General features: G+C 32.9%; 1 protein-coding gene across 2 annotated transcripts in view; it reads right to left on the bottom strand.

Annotated features, from left to right (window-relative positions):
- Nucleotides 1–10,909, bottom strand: part of LOC114333962 (keratin, type I cytoskeletal 9) — a 102,801-nt gene extending 91,892 nt beyond the window's left edge. The window contains exon 1 of one of the 2 annotated variants that reach the window (XM_028283962.2): nt 10,611–10,909. In XM_028283962.2, the coding sequence (XP_028139763.1) occupies nt 10,611–10,674 (64 nt within the window). In that variant the 5' untranslated portion in view covers nt 10,675–10,909. The remainder of the gene's footprint in view (nt 1–10,610) is intronic. The other variant, XM_028283963.2, reaches the window with a different exon arrangement.
- Between the last annotated feature and the right edge of the window lie 11,196 nt (nt 10,910–22,105).

Below are 22,105 nucleotides of genomic sequence, written 5' to 3'. Positions count from 1 at the left end.
AAACATCTGAATCAGTTCCTCATTAGAAAAATTCATATTAGCAATGGTAGAAAAGCAACTGGAACTTCAAAAATAGTAGAATGTTTAAGCAAAGCAAATGTTTAAGCATATTTAGTGTCAGTCATAGCCAACTAGATAGAATATTGTATGTTTTCATTAATATTAAACACACCAACAATCTTAACTACGTAGGTATTTTGATATATCAACCAGTATTAATAAATTAAGGGTCAGTCGAGATTAATATGTGTTTATTTTCGAAAAATTATTTATGATTGAATATTTTCACGACAAACCTAATAAAACTTTACGTAATTTTTGTTGCAATTAAAGTTAGGCTTATTACCATCCCACATAGGCATAGAAGGAAATATGAACAAGCAGATACTAGTGCGCGTAACGCTATCACTAATGATGCATCAGAAAGAGAGTGTCAGAGTGTCGCTAGCAATCTAAAAGTTCATTCCAAAAATAAAGTGTTAGTGCGTGGAATCCAATTATTGTTCTATTCTTATTATATTGTTCTTATTGTCCAATTAATAAGGTTTAATTGTCTACAAATTGTAATTCATTTTTACCAATTTTCGATTTAATATTGTTACAAATGTTACAGAAATGTCGCTAATAACCTTCGGGTGGATGCGACTTTGTCTAAATAAAAAAAAATAAATAAAAAAAAAGTTAGGCTTAAAGAACTACGAATAACTTAAAAATTAAAGCAGTTAGGTATAGGGAAGGCTTAAGAAATAAAAAAGTACTATAAAATATAATTTCATTACAATACTAAAATACAGGGTGTTCCATTTAAGAAAACTCAGTTAATACTCATTCCGAGTTTCGACCAACCCTGTACACTAAAGTTAAACATTTCGCTATATTAATAATTTTTAATAATAATAGACTATATTAAGAATCACTTGAACATAAATCGAGTTTTTGATATCAAATCAGTACAATTCTACAGGGTGTGAAGTTTGCTACAAAATTTATAAAAAACCGTAATTATCTTTTAAACTAGGTACCCTGTGTGATCTTACAAAAACTTATATTTTAAGAAAGAAGACATCGAGCAGAATCCAAAAATGTAAAAATATACAGGGTGTCCCATTAAAAAAAACGAAGTTACAATCAACTTCCGGTATAGCCGGAAGTAGCAAAGAGACCAAAATATTTTCATTAAATAGGTCATACCTCAAAACCCCTGTATTCCAATTTTCATGATTCTCTTAGCTTTAGTTCTCGAGATATTTCTAATAGGCCCTTTATCTGCCTCACCCTGTATAGTCTAGTCGCAACATAGGGATCCCGTGGATACTTTTAGTTCGCCGCGATTTGATGGTGGTATTATAGGTTTTTTGAGCCGCTGAATCCAATAGAACTGGCCTGGAAGCCCAAATATGGTGCGTTTAATTGTTATTAACAAATTATGATAAAATTAGGTGTTTTTCAGGAATTATTAGAAGCTCTATAAATAAATTGATAGTGTTAAGGTCTTCTCTGGTGTATTTTTGGTCGTTGAATCGAATGCGACTAGTCGCGATTGCTCAAAATGTGTTCTTATTTTGTTAATAACAAAACAATTGTTTATTCGCCGAAAAGCTCGAATGTCGTGATAGCTTAAACCACGTTCCGAGTTTGTTATTAATAAATTATTGCAAAAATAACGGTTTATAGAGTACGTTTACTCACGGTTTTTGCTCTAAATTAAAAAAAAACCACTTCGAATGACATGAAGTTTGGCATGCACGTAGCTAACATGTCAAACAAAACAGTGATATTGTGCCGATGTGTGCTTTTACCTTGGGTGTGGGTTTCACCCTGTTTCGGGGGTGAAAGAAGAAACCATTAAAATAAGTCCGGAATTGGATAACCTGATTAATTCTGAAGCAACGTTTGTTCCATCCAGTTTTTTCACTAAGTCAATACTTTTCGAGTTATTCGCGAGTGAATATGTTTTCATTTTTCAACAAAAAACCAAATAACTCGAAAAGTATTGACTTAGAAAACGCGAAAAAACTGCACAGAACAAAAGTTGCTTAGAATTAATCAGTTTATCCACTTCTGGACTTATTTTAAAGGTTTTTTTTCACCCCCGAAAAGGGGTGAAACTCACCCCTAGCGTAAAAGCAGACATCGGCACAATATCACTTGTTTTGACATGTTAGCTACGTGAATCCCAAATTTAATGTCAATCCAAGTGTTTTTTTTTTAATTTAGAGCAAAAAGCGTGAGTAAACGTACTATAAACCGTTATTTTTGCAATAATTTATTAATAACAAAGTCGTAACGTGGTTTAAGCTATCACGACTAGCGGAAATCGATGTAGCGTATTAAAATACTATGAAAAAGACTACAAACTTGCTGTAGATAGTGCATTTCGAGCTTTTCGGCGAATAAACAATTGTTTTGTTATTAACAAAATAAGAACACATTTTGAGTAATCGCGAGTAGTCGCATTCGATTCAGCGACCAAAAATACACCAGAGAAGACCTTAACACTTAACACTATCAATTTATTTACAGGGCTTCTAATAATTCCTGAAAAACACCTAATTTTACCATCATTTGTTAATAACAATTAAACACAGCACATTTGGGCTTCCAGACCACTTCCATTGGATTCAGCGACCCAAAAAACCTATAATACCACCATCAAATCGCGGCGACCTAAAAGTGTCCACCGGACTCCCTATGTTGCGACTAGACTAATATGTATTTCGAATCTTTTATACAAAATGTTTTACACAAAATTTTAATTCTAGTTAATAAAAATTAAAACATTTTTGTAGATATAAAAATACATACACTTTTAACTGCATGTTATATATCTCCCCAAGGCTATACGTTATGAAAATGAAAATATTTATATTAATTTATATGTACATAATATATTAACAGTTGCATAATTTTCCTAATCTGATTACTGCGTAATTAATATATCTGTATTCTGATTTTAGATTTTTAAATAATGACACTTTCTGTAAATTTTTATATTTTTAAAGTGAGATTTAATTTAAAAATAAATAGTAACTTCAAGAGTATATTCTTTGCTTTCATCTCTTCTTTTGGCTTCGTAACTCTGGGGTTTGTCTGGGGTGGGTCTTTGTCTGTCTGGCTATGTCCTTCCGTTCAGACCTCTCTTGTGCCCTTTTCCCCCTTATCTTAAATTCATACTTTTCAGGTCGCTTGTCACGTCATCCATTCATCTTTTACTGGGTCTTTCTTTTTCCACGTCTTCCTATATGCTTCCGTTAGGTAATATTTTCTTTGTTGATTTTGTATCTTATTGTCTGTGGACATCTTACAATATCGTGCCTTTCATTTAAATCATTAATCCCGTCGTTTCTTCTGATTCTCCATGTGTCATCTTCCTCTTGAACCAGGCCGTATACTTTTTTCAGTTTCTTTCTCTCAAATGTCTTGAGTTGCATTTCATCTTTTTTGTTATTACCCAGGTCTCACAACCATAGGTTACTACGGGTCTAAATCATGTTCTATAGATAGTCATTTTAGTTCTTTTGTCTAATAATTTCGATGTCTTCAAACTTATACTAGCATATTAGGCTAGCATACAAGATGCTGCATGGAAGTCAACTCCAGATGATAAAAAAATTACCACCCATGATCATAACATTCCTTTACAAATTAAAGAAATTTTAAATGAAAAAAGAAGAGCTAGAGACAAATGGCAGCGGTCAAGGAATCCCCGGGATAAAACACAATTAAATCGGTTAACACATCAACTGCGTACAGCTTTAATCCAGGCCCGTAATGAGACTTTTAAATATTACATCTCCAACCTAACACCTAATGACCATTCATTATGGCAAGCGACCAAAAAATTCAAGAGACCAATAACATCTATTCCACCAATTAGAAAATCGGATCTAAGCTGGGCAAAAACTGATGAAGAAAAATCAAACACATTAGCACAACACCTCGCCCAGGTATTTAGTCTACATACAGAAGTCAATGCTGAAGATGAAGAAGTATACACATTTCTCGACGCTCCTTGTCAATTATCACTACCACTGAAACCATGTACACCAACAGAGACCTGGAAGGCGATAAATAAAATAAACCCTCATAAGGCTCCAGGTTATGACTTAATTAATGGTGATGTACTAAAGCATTTGCCTAGAAAAGCGATAGTCCTGCTAACTATTGTATATAACAGCATGATAAGACTGTGTCACTTTCCTATTCGATGGAAATACACACAAATAATTATGATTGCGAAACCGGGCAAACCGCCTACAGAACCCTCCTCCTATCGTCCTATAAGCCTTCTACCAATAATGTCAACAATTTTCGAAAGACTTCTTTTAGTCCGAATTCTCGAAAGAATAAACATAAATAACATAATACCTGACCATCAATTTGGCTTTCGACAGAACTACTCAACAATACAGCAGTGCCATAGGATTGTAAATTATATAAAAGAAACTTTAGAGGGAAAGAAAATGTGTGCGGCAGTATTCCTTGATGTGGAAAAAGCATTTGATAAGGTGTGGCATAAAGGCCGTTGTATAAAGTGAAAAAGAATATGCCTAATGAAATATACCTGATATTAAAATCATATCTGAACGAGCGATTTTTCCAAATCAAAGTAAATACCTCACTTTCCAAATATCATCCTATACAATCCGGAGTACCTCAAGGTAAAGTCCTCGGTCCCTTCCTTTATCTCCTTTACACTGCTGATATACCTGCTGATGATGACATTACTATGACCACATTTGCCGACGATACAGGAATCCTTACATCAGACGATAACCCAGATAGACCTTCTAACAAACTGCAAAACTATTTAAGTTCACTTCAAACATGGTTAAAAAAATGGAAGATTAAAGTAAACGGTGAAAAGTCTTCACAAATTACGTTCACAACAAAAAGGATCGACTGTCCACAGGTTCATATTAACAACATTCCTATCCCCTTAAAATCAGATGTCAAGTACCTGGCACTCCATTTGGACCGAAAGCTGACATGGAAGAGCCATATCAAAACTAAGAAAGCTCAACTAAATTTAAAAGTCAGACAAATGTATTGACTGCTAGGTAAAAGATCCCAGTTATCATTAGAAAACAAAGTATTATTATACAAAATTATACTAAAGCCGATATGGAGTTATGGTATAGAGTTATGGGGCTGCAGCAAACCGAGCAACACTAAAATACTGCAAACTTTTCAATCAAAGACGTTGCGCATGATAGCGAATGCACCATGGTACGTCTCCAATATAACTATCCATAATGACCTTGGGATACCATTCATCGAAGATGTTATTAGACTACAGGCAACCAAAGCCCAAGAAAGAAATTTCGCCCATGAAAGTCAAACTATTCAACAACTCTACCAGCCGCCACTTGTGGGAAGAAGACTGAAAAGGACATGGCCAGAGGACCTAACTGATTAGGTGTATTGGAGAACCATCGATGGATGGTGCCCAAAGCATGCCAGGATTCAAGACTTTGCTACTATTTGCTAAATACTCTGTGTTGTAATTGGAGTAGATTGTAAATTTGCACTTAATAAAATGAAAAAAAAAACGTGCATTAATTTCGCTACTTACGAAATTCTTTTATTTGATTTCTATTCCCCGATATGTTAAAGTATCCACACGTTTGATAGTTTGATAGTAGTAGTTGGAGTGGATATATAGTTGTCTATTGCGATATTATTTTCATTATCAGGTGTTATTTTGACGGTCCGGTCATGTACCTACTTGGTTTTTATTTTGCTTATTTTAAGCTTCCTTTTTCGTGTCTCGGGATTAATTTTCTTGAATAATTCCATTAGTAGTTGCTTGCTTCTACTAAAGACAGCTACATCAACTGCATATGCAGTAATTTGTACTGCTTTGGTATTTATATGGCCGATTACATTGGTTTTTTGATGACTGCATCAATAACTAGGTAAACAACATGGTTGTTATTGCATCCCCCTGTCTCACTCCCACATTGATATCAAATAGGGGAGTCAGTTTTCCATCTACTTTAACTGCGGCTTTTGAACCCTGCAACGTCATTTTTAGGTATATTCAGATATATATTTGTTAGGTATATCTAGATTACAAATATCTTTCAGCATTTTGTTTCTTTTCACACTATCAAAAGCTTGTCTGTTAAATTCTATATACGTATTATTAAGCTTTTTGTTGAATCATTCTTAGTATAATATATTGTCTGTAGTGGCTCTATTTGGTCTGAATCCATTTTGGTAACCACCTATTATATTTTCGGAGTATTCTGACAATGCGGCAATTTAATATAACCGCTAGAAAATTTAAGATGCAAATTTCCCCAAAAACGACCAAATGCATGGTTATAACAGCATCTAATAAGATGTAAATTAGAGCTGTAGAGGAAGATAATAGAACAAGTTATGGAGTTTAAATATCTAGGCATCACACTATCTAGCTACGGAAAGCTCGAAACAGAAGAATACGATCAAGTGAATAAAGCAAACAGAGCCGCAGTTTGCCTGAATGAAAGAATATGGAGAAATAAAAATATCGGAAAAGAAGTGAAAGGCAGAATTCATAAAACAGCCATCAGACCAATAATGACATACGCAGCAGAAACACGACCTAAAGAAAGCGAAAAGGACTCTACAATATGCAGTCACATTCCGCTTTCATTCATCTAGAAAATGGTCCGAAAGAAAGAACCTAGTACTCAAAATTGTTGTTTTTCCACTCCACTGCTTTAAAATTTTCAACTAGGATGTGCGTCGTTTCCCCGATCCTCTTTGTCCTTCCACTTTCCCTTCATCACCACCAACGTAGCTCATTCTTTTTTCCTTCATAGTGTTGAGTATTTCTTTTTCATCTTTCTTAATATTTCCGTGTTTGTTACGTGTTGTGTCCATGATAGTTTCTATATTCCCAGTTTTTTATTGCATAATACAGTTTTCATCGTATTGAAATAGTACATTATTTCACGGTTTTTGCTGTAAGTTTTAAAGAACCACTTGGATTGACATAAAATTTGGCATACGCATAGCTAACATGTCAAGGAATAAAAGTGATATTGTGCCGATGTGTGCTTTTGCCCTGGGGGTGAATTTCACCCCTTCTCGGGGGTGAAAAAATATACGTCCAGAATAAGTACAGAAATGGATGAACTGACTAATTTTTAGCAACTTGTCTTCTATAGAGTTTTTTCATTTATTTAATACTTTTCGAGTTATTTGTGAGTGAATATGTTCATTTTTTAACAAAATAACCACGTTTTTAGATATTTTTTCGCAAATAACTCAAAAAGTAAATATTTTGTCGAAAAAACATTCTAAGCAAAAATATAACCGGTAAAAAGATAAAAAAAATGGTGTATGCGTGAGGTCTCTAGACCCGGTAAAAGCAAAGTTATAGCTAATGAAATATAGGTTCATATACGCCAAATTTCAAATAGAATATTTCAATGTGAAATATTCAAAAAATAAAGCCCTTTTTGGAGAAAAATCATTACAACTTTTTTAAAGTATTTAAAGAAATCTTTATTTCTGTTTATATAAAAAAAGTTTCTAGTATCCAATATAAGCACATTAGGCTCAATTGGTCCCCTTTTGCTTTGGCAAAAAAAATCGGGAAGATCACCCCTAAGTAGCAACTAAAATGGAATTAGTCGTTGTTGCTTCACAAGTTGCTTTAGTTATGTTGTTTTTATATGATCTGTAAGCTTCATCGAATCAAAGTGCTTATTTTTGAAAAAATTTGGTTTTAAAATAAAATTTTAAAAATTTTTAATTATTGTGAAAAAAATACTTTCTTTCCAAATAACTTGAAGAAACTTACAGATCATATAAACAATACATACGCGAGTAAATAAACTTGTGAAGTGGAAACGATTAAGTTCATTTGAGATGATATTAGGGAGTGATTTTTCCGATTTTTTACCAAAAAAGAGGAACTTTATTTTGAGCGTAATTTTTTTACTTTTGACGCTAGCAATTTTTTTATAAAATAAAAATAAAGCTATTTTTAAACACTTCAAAAAAAGTTTTAATGAGTTTTTCCCAAAAAGTGTTTTGTGGTTTGATTATTTCACGTTAAAATATTCGATTTGAAAAGTATCGACTTAATGAAAAAACTCTATAGTACAATAGTTGCTTAAAATTAGTCAGTTTATCCATTTTCGGACTTATTTTGGAAGTATATTTTTTCACCCCCGAGAAGAGGTGAAATCCACCCCCAGGGCAAAAGCACACATCGGCACAATATCGCTTTTCTTTTACTTGTTAGCTATGTGTATGCCAAATTTCATGTCAATCCAAGTGGTTCTTTAAAATTTAGAGGTTTTGCAATGTTTTACCGTTAAAGAACGTACTAAAACCTAACATAGCCTAACCACACATTATACTAGTCAAAAACAAAACCACCACCAGGTAAAGACAAAAAACACCGAAAACAGTAAAAAATGTTGGATCTGAAGATATAGAAGATATACCAGATATAACAGAGGAAGAAATAATAATCGCAATGAACACAATGCGAAATAAAAAAGACGGTATAGTATTAGAAATGATAAAGTATGGAGGACAACACTAAACAGGAAAAAAGTGAACCTTGGTTAAATGCTCTTAATAACACCGACATGTAAAGAGAGAAATAAATATAAATTAGACCCATTATCCTGTTATTAGTCTTGTAAGCTGTTTGTAACGATAATTATTTTGCGATTAACAAACAAACTGGATAGTTATCAGTCTCGGGAACAGGCAGGATTTAGAAATGGTTAAGGACATAGATCACATTATACAAGTAATTATAAAATATCATATACAAGTAAAGAACGTTAATCAAAAAATCAAACGAATACAATATATAACTCTACATAGCTATGGTAGATTATGGGAAAGCATTTGAGCCCATAGAAATTTGGGCAACTTTAAATGCCTTAAGCAATAATAGAGTGATGACCGATATACAAAAATCAGTAAGTATATATATGAAAATGCAACATCGCAAGTAAAAACAGAAAAGATAAAACTACAGAGAGGCGTTAGACAAGAAGATTCTATCTCACTCAAGGAATTTACTTTAGCTTTAGAAGATATGTTTCGAACTTCAAAATAGGCAAATAAAGGAGTGCCGATAGACGGTGAAAACCTAAACAATATGAGATTTGCCGCTGTTGTTGCGTTAATAGCAAAAGGCAGAGAATAATTGTAGAAAATGCTATTAGACCTAAATACAAAATCAAAAGAAATATGATTAAAAAGAAAATCTAGCAAAAACTAAATATCTAACAAACGAATCTGTAGATATTACAGACGATATAACACTAGACAATAATAATATAGAAACTTGAGTCGTATATATACTTAGAAAAAAAATCGAACTATCCAATTATATGTATAATTCTTTTGGTTTGTTTCATCTATTCATCATATTTTCCTATCACCCTTGTTATTTACCTTTAGCATCTTGAATCGCAACGTTTGTTTCTCCAGTTCTGTTTTACGTTAGTTAGCTAAACCACTTCAACCACGTTCAACCTGAAGGGAGCGTTCTTCAAGAACCAAAACCTCTCTCTTGGCGTAAAAGCAAGAATGCTGCGATGCTATGTCTTCTCTGTCCTTCTATATGGTGTTGAATCGTGAACCTTGAATGAATATATGTGCAGAACATTGGAAGCATTTGAGATGTGGCTATATCGGAGTATACTTAAAATCCCGTGGACTGACCGGGTCACAAATCTGGAGGTCCTCAAAAGACTGATGAAGAACTGAGAGGTACTGACCACCATCAAAATCACAAAAGTTAGAATACTCCTACAAGCCATCCAGCAAGGAAAAATATTTGGAAAGCGAGGTCCAGGAAGAAGAACATCCTGGTTAAAGAACCTCAGCTCCTGGTTCAACACAACATCTGAGCAGCTTTTCCGTGATGCTGCAGATAAGATAAAGATTGCCATGATTATCGCCAACATTCGTCATGGACAGGCACGTCAAGAAGAAGAGAACAAAACCACTCATATTCATTATTTCTATTTATTATACTACTTGCGTTACTTTGGCCTTGTTTAATTTTATTCTTATCCTTTTTTACTCGAGATTTCTGTTTTTTGAGATATCCAATTCGTTAATATCTAATTTTTCGTCTATATTAATATATTATTTATGTCAAATAAGAAATGTATTCTTCTTGTAAGAGCAAGAACTAAAAATTAGGAAAAATGAGTTGGAGATAATAAGATAATGTTGATAAAAATTGGGTAGATAGAAATAACACTAGAAGCAATATACCTATATAGATACCATGAGTGAGAAATCAGGACACAGATTGAAGTGCGATGGAATAGACAAGATGTGGAAAAAGGTGAATATAAGAAACGTGAATAGAAACAATATATAGGCAAGTATGAATGCTTAGAATAGTTTAATATATTTATGTTGTTTCTAATATTATGTATAATTGTATCTAAACTACCTACAGTATTAAAACCCTGACCAATTACAAATACTTGATGGTCGTCATCAAAATACAATTATTGTAAAAGACCATTCAAATGTTTGTGTAATTTATTTGGAAAATTGCGCATCACAGTTAAAAATGAAATAAAATCTAAATTTATTCATAATTGCCGGACAGTGTTATTACTCACCTGGGTAACCAGCCAGAATTCCACCTACCAAACAAGCGAACAAAACAAACACAAATTGCAACATTCTTCAAAGAGATGATCGTATTTCTTATTATACGAGTCTTATAACAAATCTTTCTCAATATCGAGATAATCCGAAGCCCGCCGAACAACTTTCAGTTTAAAAAATTTAAGTTTTTAATAATGTATTTATTAAATTAAGAAGGTACTCTACCGCTGTACATTGCAAAAAATTGCACAGATGAGATGCAGTGACGTTATCTTTTATGTCAAGTTCACCTACTCGTCACTAAGGTCATGTAGTACCGGATTATAACAATATATAAACATATACAAATTTAGCGCATGGTCGAATGAATATCAATACAATATACGAGTTTTATTCAGTACAGGTACACAGGGCCACATGTAGATTTCATTAGATTTGGACGGGCTATACAAAAAACTAATTAAAATATTATTTACTTAATTGCTTAAAATTAAAATAAACTGCAAATAATAAAACAAACTAAGTAAATTACTGTACTCATTATAATAAGTCATTATTATTCATTCATCTCCATTTTTCAATTAAACAATGAAGATAATGCACATTTTAACGCACGCATACATGCAATACAAAAAAATAGGCTTAAAAATGAATATCACAAAAACAAAATATATGACGAACTTAGTATCAAGTAAACACTTTGAAAAACAAAATGAACAAATACAACTGGTAGACAAAATATATCTGGGTCACGAAATCAAGATAGGTAAGGACTAGTGTTGCCCAAAATCGGTCTTGGTCTTGCAGTCTTGGTCTTGTTCTTGCGTTTTCGCAAGACCAAGACCAAGACCAAGACCGCCTAATTTTAGCAAGACCAAGACCAAAAGACTTACCGTGCAAGACTTGAGCAAGAACAAGACTTGCAGTTAGAACTGAGGGTCGTTTTAGGGAGTATATAAGTTCGGCTATATTCTTAGATACTCTATGAGAAACAAAAAAAATTGTAACAAAAATTTTGAAAATTGGACTTATGCGCATTACGAACAATACCATAAACATACATAGCGAATCAAAATATCCATTAAAAGAACACTCGACACATTTGACATGTACTGAGAGGTCATTATTATAATGTAAAATTAAAATTTTTTAGTCATACATTCTTTCTCAGCACCAGTGGCGTAGCTAGCCCCACAGGGGCCCCGTATCAAAGATTTTCGCGGGGTCCTTTTCAAGAACTGATATAAGGTAGTGCTAGAAAATGTTCGATGGAACACCGTACTTATGTGAATGTAAACTCTTTTGTATGGTGTCTAAGGTTATACTTTAACGGATACCCTTTTCAAAAACCTGGAAGCCTTTGAAACCTTGGTGTATCGGAGGATCCTACGAATAAGTTGGGTGGATAGAGTTCGTAACAAAGTTGTTATACATTGGAGGGGAAAAATTACGGGAGGTCATCAGAACAGTAAAAACTCGCAAACTTGAATATTTTTTTGGCCATGCTATGAGGTGCTATGTGCTATCCGTATTATACTACGGGATGGAAGCGTGGACACTGAAGAAAATTGACGTGAGAAGACCGGAGACATTCGAGATGTGGATGTACCGAAGAGTGCTGAAGATCTCATGGGTAAATAGAATAACCAACGTAGAGGTAATGAGACAGACGTATGCATAAGGAAAGAGAAGTACTTCTAACAATTAAGAGAAGAAAACTGAGATATATGGGATATGTGATGAGAGGAGATAAATATCTAATACTCCACTTCATTATGTAAGTAAAATCCAGGAAAAAGATTTATAGGAAGCTGATAGCTGATTTAACTCATGGCTGAAGAATCTTAGGGCATAGTTTGGATGTAGTAACAACGAATTATTTAGAGCCGCACTCTCAAAAATAAAAATCGCTTTGATGATTGCCAACCTTCGAAGCGGAGACAGACGGCACCTAGAGAAGAATGCGCCACCCAGAGAATTATAATATACTCCATTTAATAATAAAAGGCAAAGGAGACGGAAGAAAAGGGTCAGGTCGAAGAAAAACGCCATGGCTTAGAAACTTAAGAGAGTGTTTGAGAAACTCCAGCTTCCATTTTCCGAGCTGCCGCCAACAAAATTACTATAGCCAATTTGATAGCCAACTCTCGATATTCGAGCACGGCACATGAAGAAGAAGACATGTGTGAATAATTTTATTCCACTTTAAAATTCCTGAAATTCAATTACTCATCAGTACCAACTAACCAGCATCTGAAAGAATTACTAAGAAGTGCTGTCACCATTTATTCACTACGATTTAAAGAATTATCAAAAGAAGTAAAATAAATTTATAATATTTAAATTTAGTACAAATAGGTTGTACTTTTATTTACACGTGTTCAATAAATATTCTGTACAAAATTCTGTAAAAAAATTTTTAACACCTCTTTTGCATAACTTTTTAATACGCATTTAATGATGGCTTCTAAAAAATTTCAAATTTCTATCAAAGAATATCAAGGACCTTGGCCATCCCTGTTACAGACGACAATTAGATAAGAATTAATTATTGTTTCATTAGTAGATAGAGATCTAGATCTAGTACTTACCATTGCAATCTAAATCACTTTGAGAATCTGGTTGATGGAAAAATGAAGAAATTTTGGGTATGATCTTCTTCAAAACTTCTTCCTTTTTTTGTTTCATTTTTCTTTTCATCGCTCCACTCAGCTACTCTCTTTTTATTTCACTCATTTTTTTCACTTCACAATATTTTCAGAATTTAAAATTTAAACTTTCTGAATCGACTGCAAAAATTAAACTTAATATACCTAATAAACTCTAATAAACCAAACTCAAAAAATAGATTTGAAAACAGATTCAGTTTTTTCAACAGCACTTGTTATATATAAGCTAAGGGCGACTGGACAATGAAAAAATGGGCTAAACAATAAATAGATTAAGTACACGAAAATATACCTACCCAAAACAATACATATACACACTGTTCCAAATCGTCAAGGATTAAGCGATAGCAAAAAATTGCAATTTGGCCATTTTACAGTGTGTCACCGCCAACGGTAAATGAACAATGAAAAGTACCTAACTTGAAAACAAAAACAAAGCTTCTTTGTTGTTATGGAATACGGCGGCAAATGGATATATTATGATTTAATACAATACAATATTATAGATACAGAATCCATTACACGAACAGGTCGACATCCACACAATACACTGTTTCAAAGCGTTTTATTAGGGAAATTGTAGAATATTTTGTTCAATTTTTTAAATGGAAGTTTTGTTTCGACATTCAGCGCCTGGGCCCCGTATAATATGCCGGATATCGTGTAGATATAATACCGAAATATTATTTTAACGATATAGGTACACTTCTCCAAGAAATTAACGCACCACACATCTTTATTTATACGTCCATGGCACCACCTTAAAAATGGGTCATTTTTAATGTCTCAAATTTCCTAAACCTGTTGTTATTTAAATTTAAGTGATTTTTTTTAATATTTGGTCTTATTCTATTCTTTATAAAAATATCGCAGTAATAATAGATATTGTTGCTAGACAGGTCAATTTTGTCAGTGTATACCGGGTGTACCAATCAAATTGTGTTTTTTCTCACTCTGTGGAATATTCTAGCATTATGCTAACTTATTATTCTAGCATGTAATAATAGCATACTAAAATTAAAGCCCAACTAAAGCCTCATATTTTCTTAACATTATGTTTTTTTATTCATTCACTTATATTGGGTAATAAAAAAGTTAGGTACTTTTTTAACTAGCAATGTTTTTCATCAATACAGAATGTTTTTAAATAAGTATGGCAAACTTTAATGGATAATTCTGCACGAAAAACTAATGACAGTTTACTTCATAAACGTTTACTTTATAAATGCTTTGTTTACCAAATAGGGAGGGGTTGAAATTTTTCTTACAAACTGACGATTTATTTATTGCTCTAAAATCGGCTGAGATACGCAAATGAAATTTTGTGGGTTTTAAGAGGTAGTTTTAACTTTAGTTAGTTAGAACATAGACAGCATCACTTTAGATCGTGGGTTCAAACCCCATCCGGTGTCAGTTGTTTAGATATTTATTAATTTGGCTAGTCTTTACTATGGCTATGATATTCAAGCTTAAAATGTACCTCTCTGTTACGTTGTTCTAAGAGATGAAATAGGCTAATGGGCAACTGCGAGACTTGCAAGACTCTTGCTGCAAGACCAAGACCAAGATCAAGACTGGGAGCGCAATACCGAGACCAAGACCAAGACCAGGTGCACTGGCGCAAGACCAAGACCAAGACTGTCTAAGTCTCGTCTTGGTCTTGCATTTGGGCAACACTAGTAAGGACAATCAAACAAACGAAGTATCCAGAAGATTAATACAAGGATGGGCAGCATACGGAGCTCTTAGGAACATTTTTAAGAGTGACATTCCAACTAACATGGTGATGACCTATGGTGCAGAAACATTATCGCTCACAAAGAAAAACGCACAAAAACTAAGAGTAGCGCAGAGAAGAATGGAGCGATCAATGATAGGGGCCACTCTGCGAGACAGGATTAGAAACAAAGATCTACGAGCTAAGACCAAAGTCATAGACGTCATTGAAAGAAGCTGTAACTTAAAATGGAAATGGGCTGGACACGTTTCCAGAATGAAGGACAGAAGATGGACTCGCAAACTAGTTGAATGGAGACCAAAAGCCGATAACCTTAGCAGAGGAAGACCATCAACACGATGGCAAGACGACTTACGAAAGACAACAAAAAACTGGATGCAGAAAGCACAAGATAGAACACTTTGGAGACAAACAGGGGAGGCCTATGTCCAGCAGTGGATTGAGAGAGGCTGATGATGAATACATGGAGGACTAGGATTGAACTAAGAATGAAGCTGGGGATGATATGCTTGAATTAGCAACAGCATTAGATATGGCGATTGTTGACACATTCTTTCAACAGAAGAAACTCAACTTATTGCGTTAAAGGATGGACAAAATAGTTCCCAAATAAATTATTTAATGACAAGAAAAAAGATATACATAGATGTAAGAACTGCAAGTTAATAGCTAGTGAGACAGTAGTAAGACAACAAGTTGCTTGCGCGAAGTAAAAAGCGAAACTAAACCAAAATATCGGGGAGGAACACAAAAAATTAAGTGGTAGATGGTAAACGATGATAAAGAAGGTCTATTCAGTGCAAGAATAGTATAAGAAATATGTTGGATTATGAAAGGAAGTCATAATAAAATTTGGAGAAAGGTGGCCAGTGGAAGTCCTTGGAAAACATCAGGAAAGAAGATCGGGAATGAAAAGACTTGGTGGTGGGCAAAAGAATTAAAAATAAAAGAGAAGAGACAATTATACAAACAGTAGCAAGAAAATAGATCAGACATAGTGATAGAAAATAGAAATATAATTAGAGTCTTAAATTTTACAGGTAATATCATGTATTACTAAAAAATTATAAGTACAAATATTTCCATTACGTAAATATTTGTTTGTTCTATCATAAGCCATGCATTTCTATAGAAATTTATTGTTGAATTAAATAAAAACAATACAACATTATGTACTTTTAAGAGTTGGAAAAACCTGCAAATTATAGCAATAATGATGTATAATTATATTCCAAATGTAATACATTTTTATGAGAATGAATTAAGATAATATGATGTCATCTAATTAGGTATATGTAAATAATAATTATATTTGATATTTTCTTTTTCTTACATTGCTTATTTGTTCCGGATCTTGACTATTAAATAACATGGCTATCCTTATTTTACTCGCAGCCGCAGCTCATCGGAATGGTCCTGTGCTAGATTTTTTGAACCATTTTCTCAGGGTGTAGAGCCAAAACATTTTTCTTTTCCTGGCCATAGATCAACCCCTGTTGAGCTGGCCCCCCTGATTTATGAGCTTTCATATCCCGCAAATTAAAAATTTTGAGCTCGTTACATTGGGCAGGAATTTAGTATTTTAGTGGGGGTGCCTTAGGGATATTAGGGAATTAGGGATATTAGGGAGGGCATAGGCCAAGCCATAGTTCTGGTCATTTTTCATAATGTGGCCCTGATATTTTAATCTGCGCTATTTGATGTATGAAAGATCTCATAATTTATTATATTATTTTCTTTGCCATATTTTCAGAGGATTTTCTCCAAGAAATCTTATTATGTTTGTCAAAGGTGCCTGCAAGTGTGATTTATGACACACGCATATTGTTACAAATTTTAATATTACGCCATGTTTGTATATACACACACTAAAACTTATATGGATTCACCATGTATTTCAAAGTTATATTTATTTCTTTTGAAAAAACTTGTTATTGTTGCGAAGAATAAAGGTTTTTATTGAAAATAAATAAATATATAAGACAATCGGATAGTACAGCTCGCTATGGTATAGGTTATTTGCTCATCAATCATCCTGTATATTGAATTTATATTATTTTAGGACGAAACACTTTTTTGTCATTACTTTTTAAACCACAAAAATGTTTTGCAATTATTACAGTTCATATTTCTAATAATGTTTAAAAAGTAATGACAAAATAATTTTTCCACCTACCTCTACCGAAAGTATACTTTTCCGGACCTGATTGTAGAGAGCAAAGTTGTACTTTTCCTCCCTAGGGAGGAAAAGTAAAAGTGACGTCATGGTATTTCATTCATGAAATATAACTTATTGACGCCCTGCACAATATCTATTTTCTATTACGTATCTATACATTTTAACGTTTATTTAAAAACACTCTGTATTTTGCAGAATGGCAAAAAACAGTAAATTGTTATTCTGATTTAACAATGTTTACATTAATAATTTGACTTATATTTGACAGTTGATAATTATATTGTACCTACTTATTAGTTTTAGTTCTAATAAATTTTGTTGGTTAGTTACATAAATAAATTAAGTAAAAATGAAAAAATGACTTGTTATTGGAGGAAGGTGGAAAAACCATATGTATAACATGGGAGTAAAGGGCCTTTTCCTCCCTTGAATGATTACTGCTCTCCGCTACGCGTCGGGCAGTAAACTTCATTCTCGGGAGGAAAAGTAGCACTTTCCTCCCTTGTTATACAAATAGCTATTTCGTCTTACAATTTTACTTTTCCTCCCTAGGAAGGAAAAGTAAAAGTGACTATGTCACTGATGAAATAACTTATTGACGCCTTATACAATATTCTATTATCTATTACGTAAGTATCTATACATTTTAACGTATATTAATAGAACACACTGTATTAAGCAGAATGGTAAAAACAGTAAATTGTTATTTTGATTTACCTAACAATGTTTACATTAATAATTTGACTTATATTTGACAGTTGACAGTTATACTGTACCTACTTGTTAGTTTTAGTGCTCTAATACATTTTGTTAATTAGTTACATAAATACATAATTTAAAAATGAAAAAATACTTGTTATTTGAGGAATGTGGAAAAATCATATGTATAACATGGGAGTAAAGTGCATTTTCCTCCCTTGAATGATTACTGCCCTCCGCTACGCGTCGGGCAGTAAACTTTATTCTCGGGAGGAAAAGTAGTACTTTCTCCCTTGTTATACAAATAGCTGTTATTACAAGGTAAAAACGTTTTTTTGTGCAATATTTTGGCTTTACTTTGTACATAAAGGTTCATTTCATTACCTTACTTTTTTGGAATATTTACAAAGGTCTATGTAACGGTAAAATCTGCATCCAAAAAACTATGTAGCTAAAAAGCAATATTGCAAGTTAATAGCAAGTTTTTTCTGTTGCAGATTTAACAAGGAAAACTATTTTATTATTATGATCCGTCCAATTGATTACTTTTTGTGACAACTTGTTTTCCGTTTTGGAACTTTTTATTTATCTGAAGGAAAAATATCTAAGTTTGGAAACAATTAGACTAAAGAGTATCAATGATTGGGGTCTACCCCAAAATCCCGACAGCCAAAATCCCGACAGCCACAATCCCGACGGCCAAAATCCCGACACGCCAGAATCCCGAGAGGCCAGAATCTCGACAGGTTTTTTTTTATTAAACACAAGCTGTGTTTAGACTACTGAAATCTGGTCATCAGTTGACCAATTATCAGTTCTTCTTTAACTTATAGTACTAAATGATACATAATCTAAGATCTTAACCCTATGGTGTCCTCTTATTTTTTTTAACAAGTATGCATTTTAAAACTAAAACTAACACACAATACAACACTATGCTCTGCTTTTACACTAACACTTTACACTAACTCAAATGGTTTTTTCGTTTGAGTCTTCTTTCTAGCCCAGTATTATCGAGGAGCTGGATGGCTTCGATGTTTACATGACTATGGAGCTGTTGTTCGTGACTACCTGCCATCTTCTTGATAACTTTGTCTACATCTTCCATCTCAAGATCCTTGTTGAGGTCGACATTTCGGATATACCAAGGAGCATCAACGATGTTCCGTAATACCTTTATTCTGGAATCTCTGGATAATCTGAATATTACTTGAATTGGCACAGCCCCAGAGTTGGCAACCATACATCCATACTGGTCTAAGTATTTGTTTGTATAAAGGTATTTTGTTATATGTGGACAATCAGAGTTTCTTCCCATCAGCCAATACATTTTTTTGTAACGGATACCTAATTCTTCCCTTTTATTTTTAATGTGGACTTTCTCCAGCGAAGCCTTGCATCAAGTGTGATACCTAAATATTTTGCAGAAGATGCATATGGTATTTGGGCATAATTTATTCTAATTGGAATGTTTTCGATTTTTTTTATTTGTAAAATTGACATGAATAGATTTAGTGTATTTTATTTATTGCCAACTGTAATTTTTTTGCTTCTTCTTTAATGGTATCACCTACTGCTAAGATAGAGGTGTCATCTGCAAATGTGGCTATAGTATCATTTTCCATTTCAGGTATATCGTACGTGTATAACAGGTAGAGAACAGGACCTAATACGCTTCCTTGAGGGACTCCTTCTCTGATTTCTTTTAGATCAGTGTACACGTCTTCTTGCTTAATTCTGAAATATCTGTCAGATATGTATGATTGTAAAATTTCTGAATATTGTTTAGGCATAAGAATTTTGAGTTTGTAGACTAAACCTTCATGCCATACTTTGTCGAAGGCCTTAGCTACGTCTAAAAAGATTGTAGAACATACTTTCTTTTCTTCTAATGATTTTTCAATTATGTATGTTAGTAATTCTGTGTACCTGATCAATCGTAGAATGTTTATTTCTGAAGCCAAATTGGTGGTTTGGAATAATTTTTTTTCTCTTTATTATTGGTTTTATTCTTTTAGCAGAAGTTTCTCAAAAAGCTTCGATATCACTGGTAAAAGTGATAATGGTCTATATGAAGACACTGCATTTGGTGATTTTGCTGGTTTTGGTATCATTATAACCTCAGCTATTTTCCATAAATTTTGAACATATCTCAATCTAAATGCAGAATTGATGATGTTGGTCAATTTGACTATGGCTTTACGAGGCAGGTTTTTTAGTAATTCTCCAGTAATTAGATCATATCATGGTGCCTTCTTAGGATTTATATTGTCTTCTATTTCATCAGCTACTTTCTTCGGGGATGTTGGTCTGATTATCTGCTCTGTCTGATTAGGCTCTATCGATATTTGATCATTATTTTGGTTTGACAGGTTTGATAAGATTCTTTTTAACATATAATTACATTTATTTCTTGTTTTTTGTTTATGGTCATCTGTTTTTTATTTTTTGTTACTAAACAAAAGTATTTACCATTTAATATGAACTAATTTTCTAAATAAAATTTTTAACATGGGTATATGAATCAAATTATTTTTTTTTGCCAATATATAGTCCAATGGTAAATATATGTATAATAAAATCCTGAATTCAAGTTTACTTTCATATAATAGATATTATCATGTCATTTACAACCTTCCATTTCAGTAAGTATAGCTTTTATATTATAAAATGAAGTGTTTAAATAATTTTTTCTTTTAAAATACATAATAATTAGTACCCGCACTTATTAGTAAGTAATAATTTTTCAATTTCAATATTCTATAATATGATTTGGTATTGCATTTGAAAAGGAAACAATTAATATTCAAAATGTAGTGGTCGGAATTTTTACTTATGCGAGGATTGTTGCATGTCGGGATTTTGGCCTGTCAGGATTTTGGCTGTCGGGATTTTGGGCGCCACCGCAATGATTGTATATTGGAAAGTTGCAAGGTAATTTAGAAACGTAACATTGACAACCATAATTAAGCCTGATAGTCTTTAGCGAGTACTTTTTGTAAGTTTTACTAACTTATGACCAAAGATTTTGTAAAACTAAAAAAAGAAAGGTAAATGTATCCTGTTCCACTCTAATTACCTCTTGTATAGAAGGCGAAATAGAATCATGAGATGGTATTTTCCCATTCTGACTGAAATATTGGATATATCTATATGTAAAAATTGCAACTAATCCTCCAAAAAAATGATTGCACGGCCCCGAAAGAAAATCATATGCATTTGAAATCTTTTAGACAAGATCTAGTAAGTTTTCTTTCACATACAGGAAAAGAAAGGAAGTAAAAGAGGTAGTAGACTAAAAATAAAAGTCAATATCTTGTATGAGATAAAGTCGCTAGCCACAGGATTCAGTTGCTCATTGACCCAAACATAATATTACTAAGGGTATGTGTAGAGTGTAGATAGTGTACATCTGGATTTGCTATTATAGAATGCAGTAAAAAGCTACAAACGACTGTCTTTGACTAAAAATAAAATATTTTCATGTTTTCAGAATGAAGCATAACAATTTGTTTTACTGAGGATTCAATTCTAATAATTTTGGAAGAATTTCGTATATTCTTCTTACTTTATCTGAACATGTTTCATATTTTCTATTACGTTTTATTATAGATAAATATAAAATGATTTGAATGTTTGATTATCTGTAATCTGTCACTACACCTTAGCTCTGTATAGCTATAAAGGAATGTAGCGTCTGAGCTACCAATTCAGAAGTCACTACCTTTTGGTTTTTTGAGTTTAATTTTTGTTGCATATCGTTTGTGATGCCAAACTGACATCGAAAATCAAATTTCATATTATTTAATACACTCTAAAATATTCTGCCATATACAGGGGTAATGATGTCAAAAGCCAGTTAACATTCGCCATCCCATTGTCAAACTACATTTTATTTTATATAAACGAAATTTATATAAATATTAAACAATGTTTGGGACATTTATAATAAATCGATTATAGTAGTTTATACTTCCCAAACATGATTTCAGATGTGTCACATTTGTAGGATCTGCGATTTCTTCAATAGTGCGGATTTCATCAGAGTCTTTGAAAAGTTTGAACCTTGCTTAGTTTGAGGATAGCACTTTTTTGCTGTCCTTTTGGCTACTATACAACTCGTGCATAGAATATAGTTGTTGTTGGTTATATTACTATATTATAAATCCAATATAACATATTTGGTTTTAAACCTCACATTTTTCCAAGAGTGCATCTGGC

The sequence above is a fragment of the Diabrotica virgifera genome, chromosome 10 (assembly GCF_917563875.1).
Source record: "Diabrotica virgifera virgifera chromosome 10, PGI_DIABVI_V3a".
NCBI lineage: Eukaryota > Metazoa > Arthropoda > Insecta > Coleoptera > Chrysomelidae > Diabrotica > Diabrotica virgifera.
The sequence above is the reverse complement of the archived record's forward strand: the minus strand, read 5'-3'. Positions and strand labels throughout refer to the sequence as shown.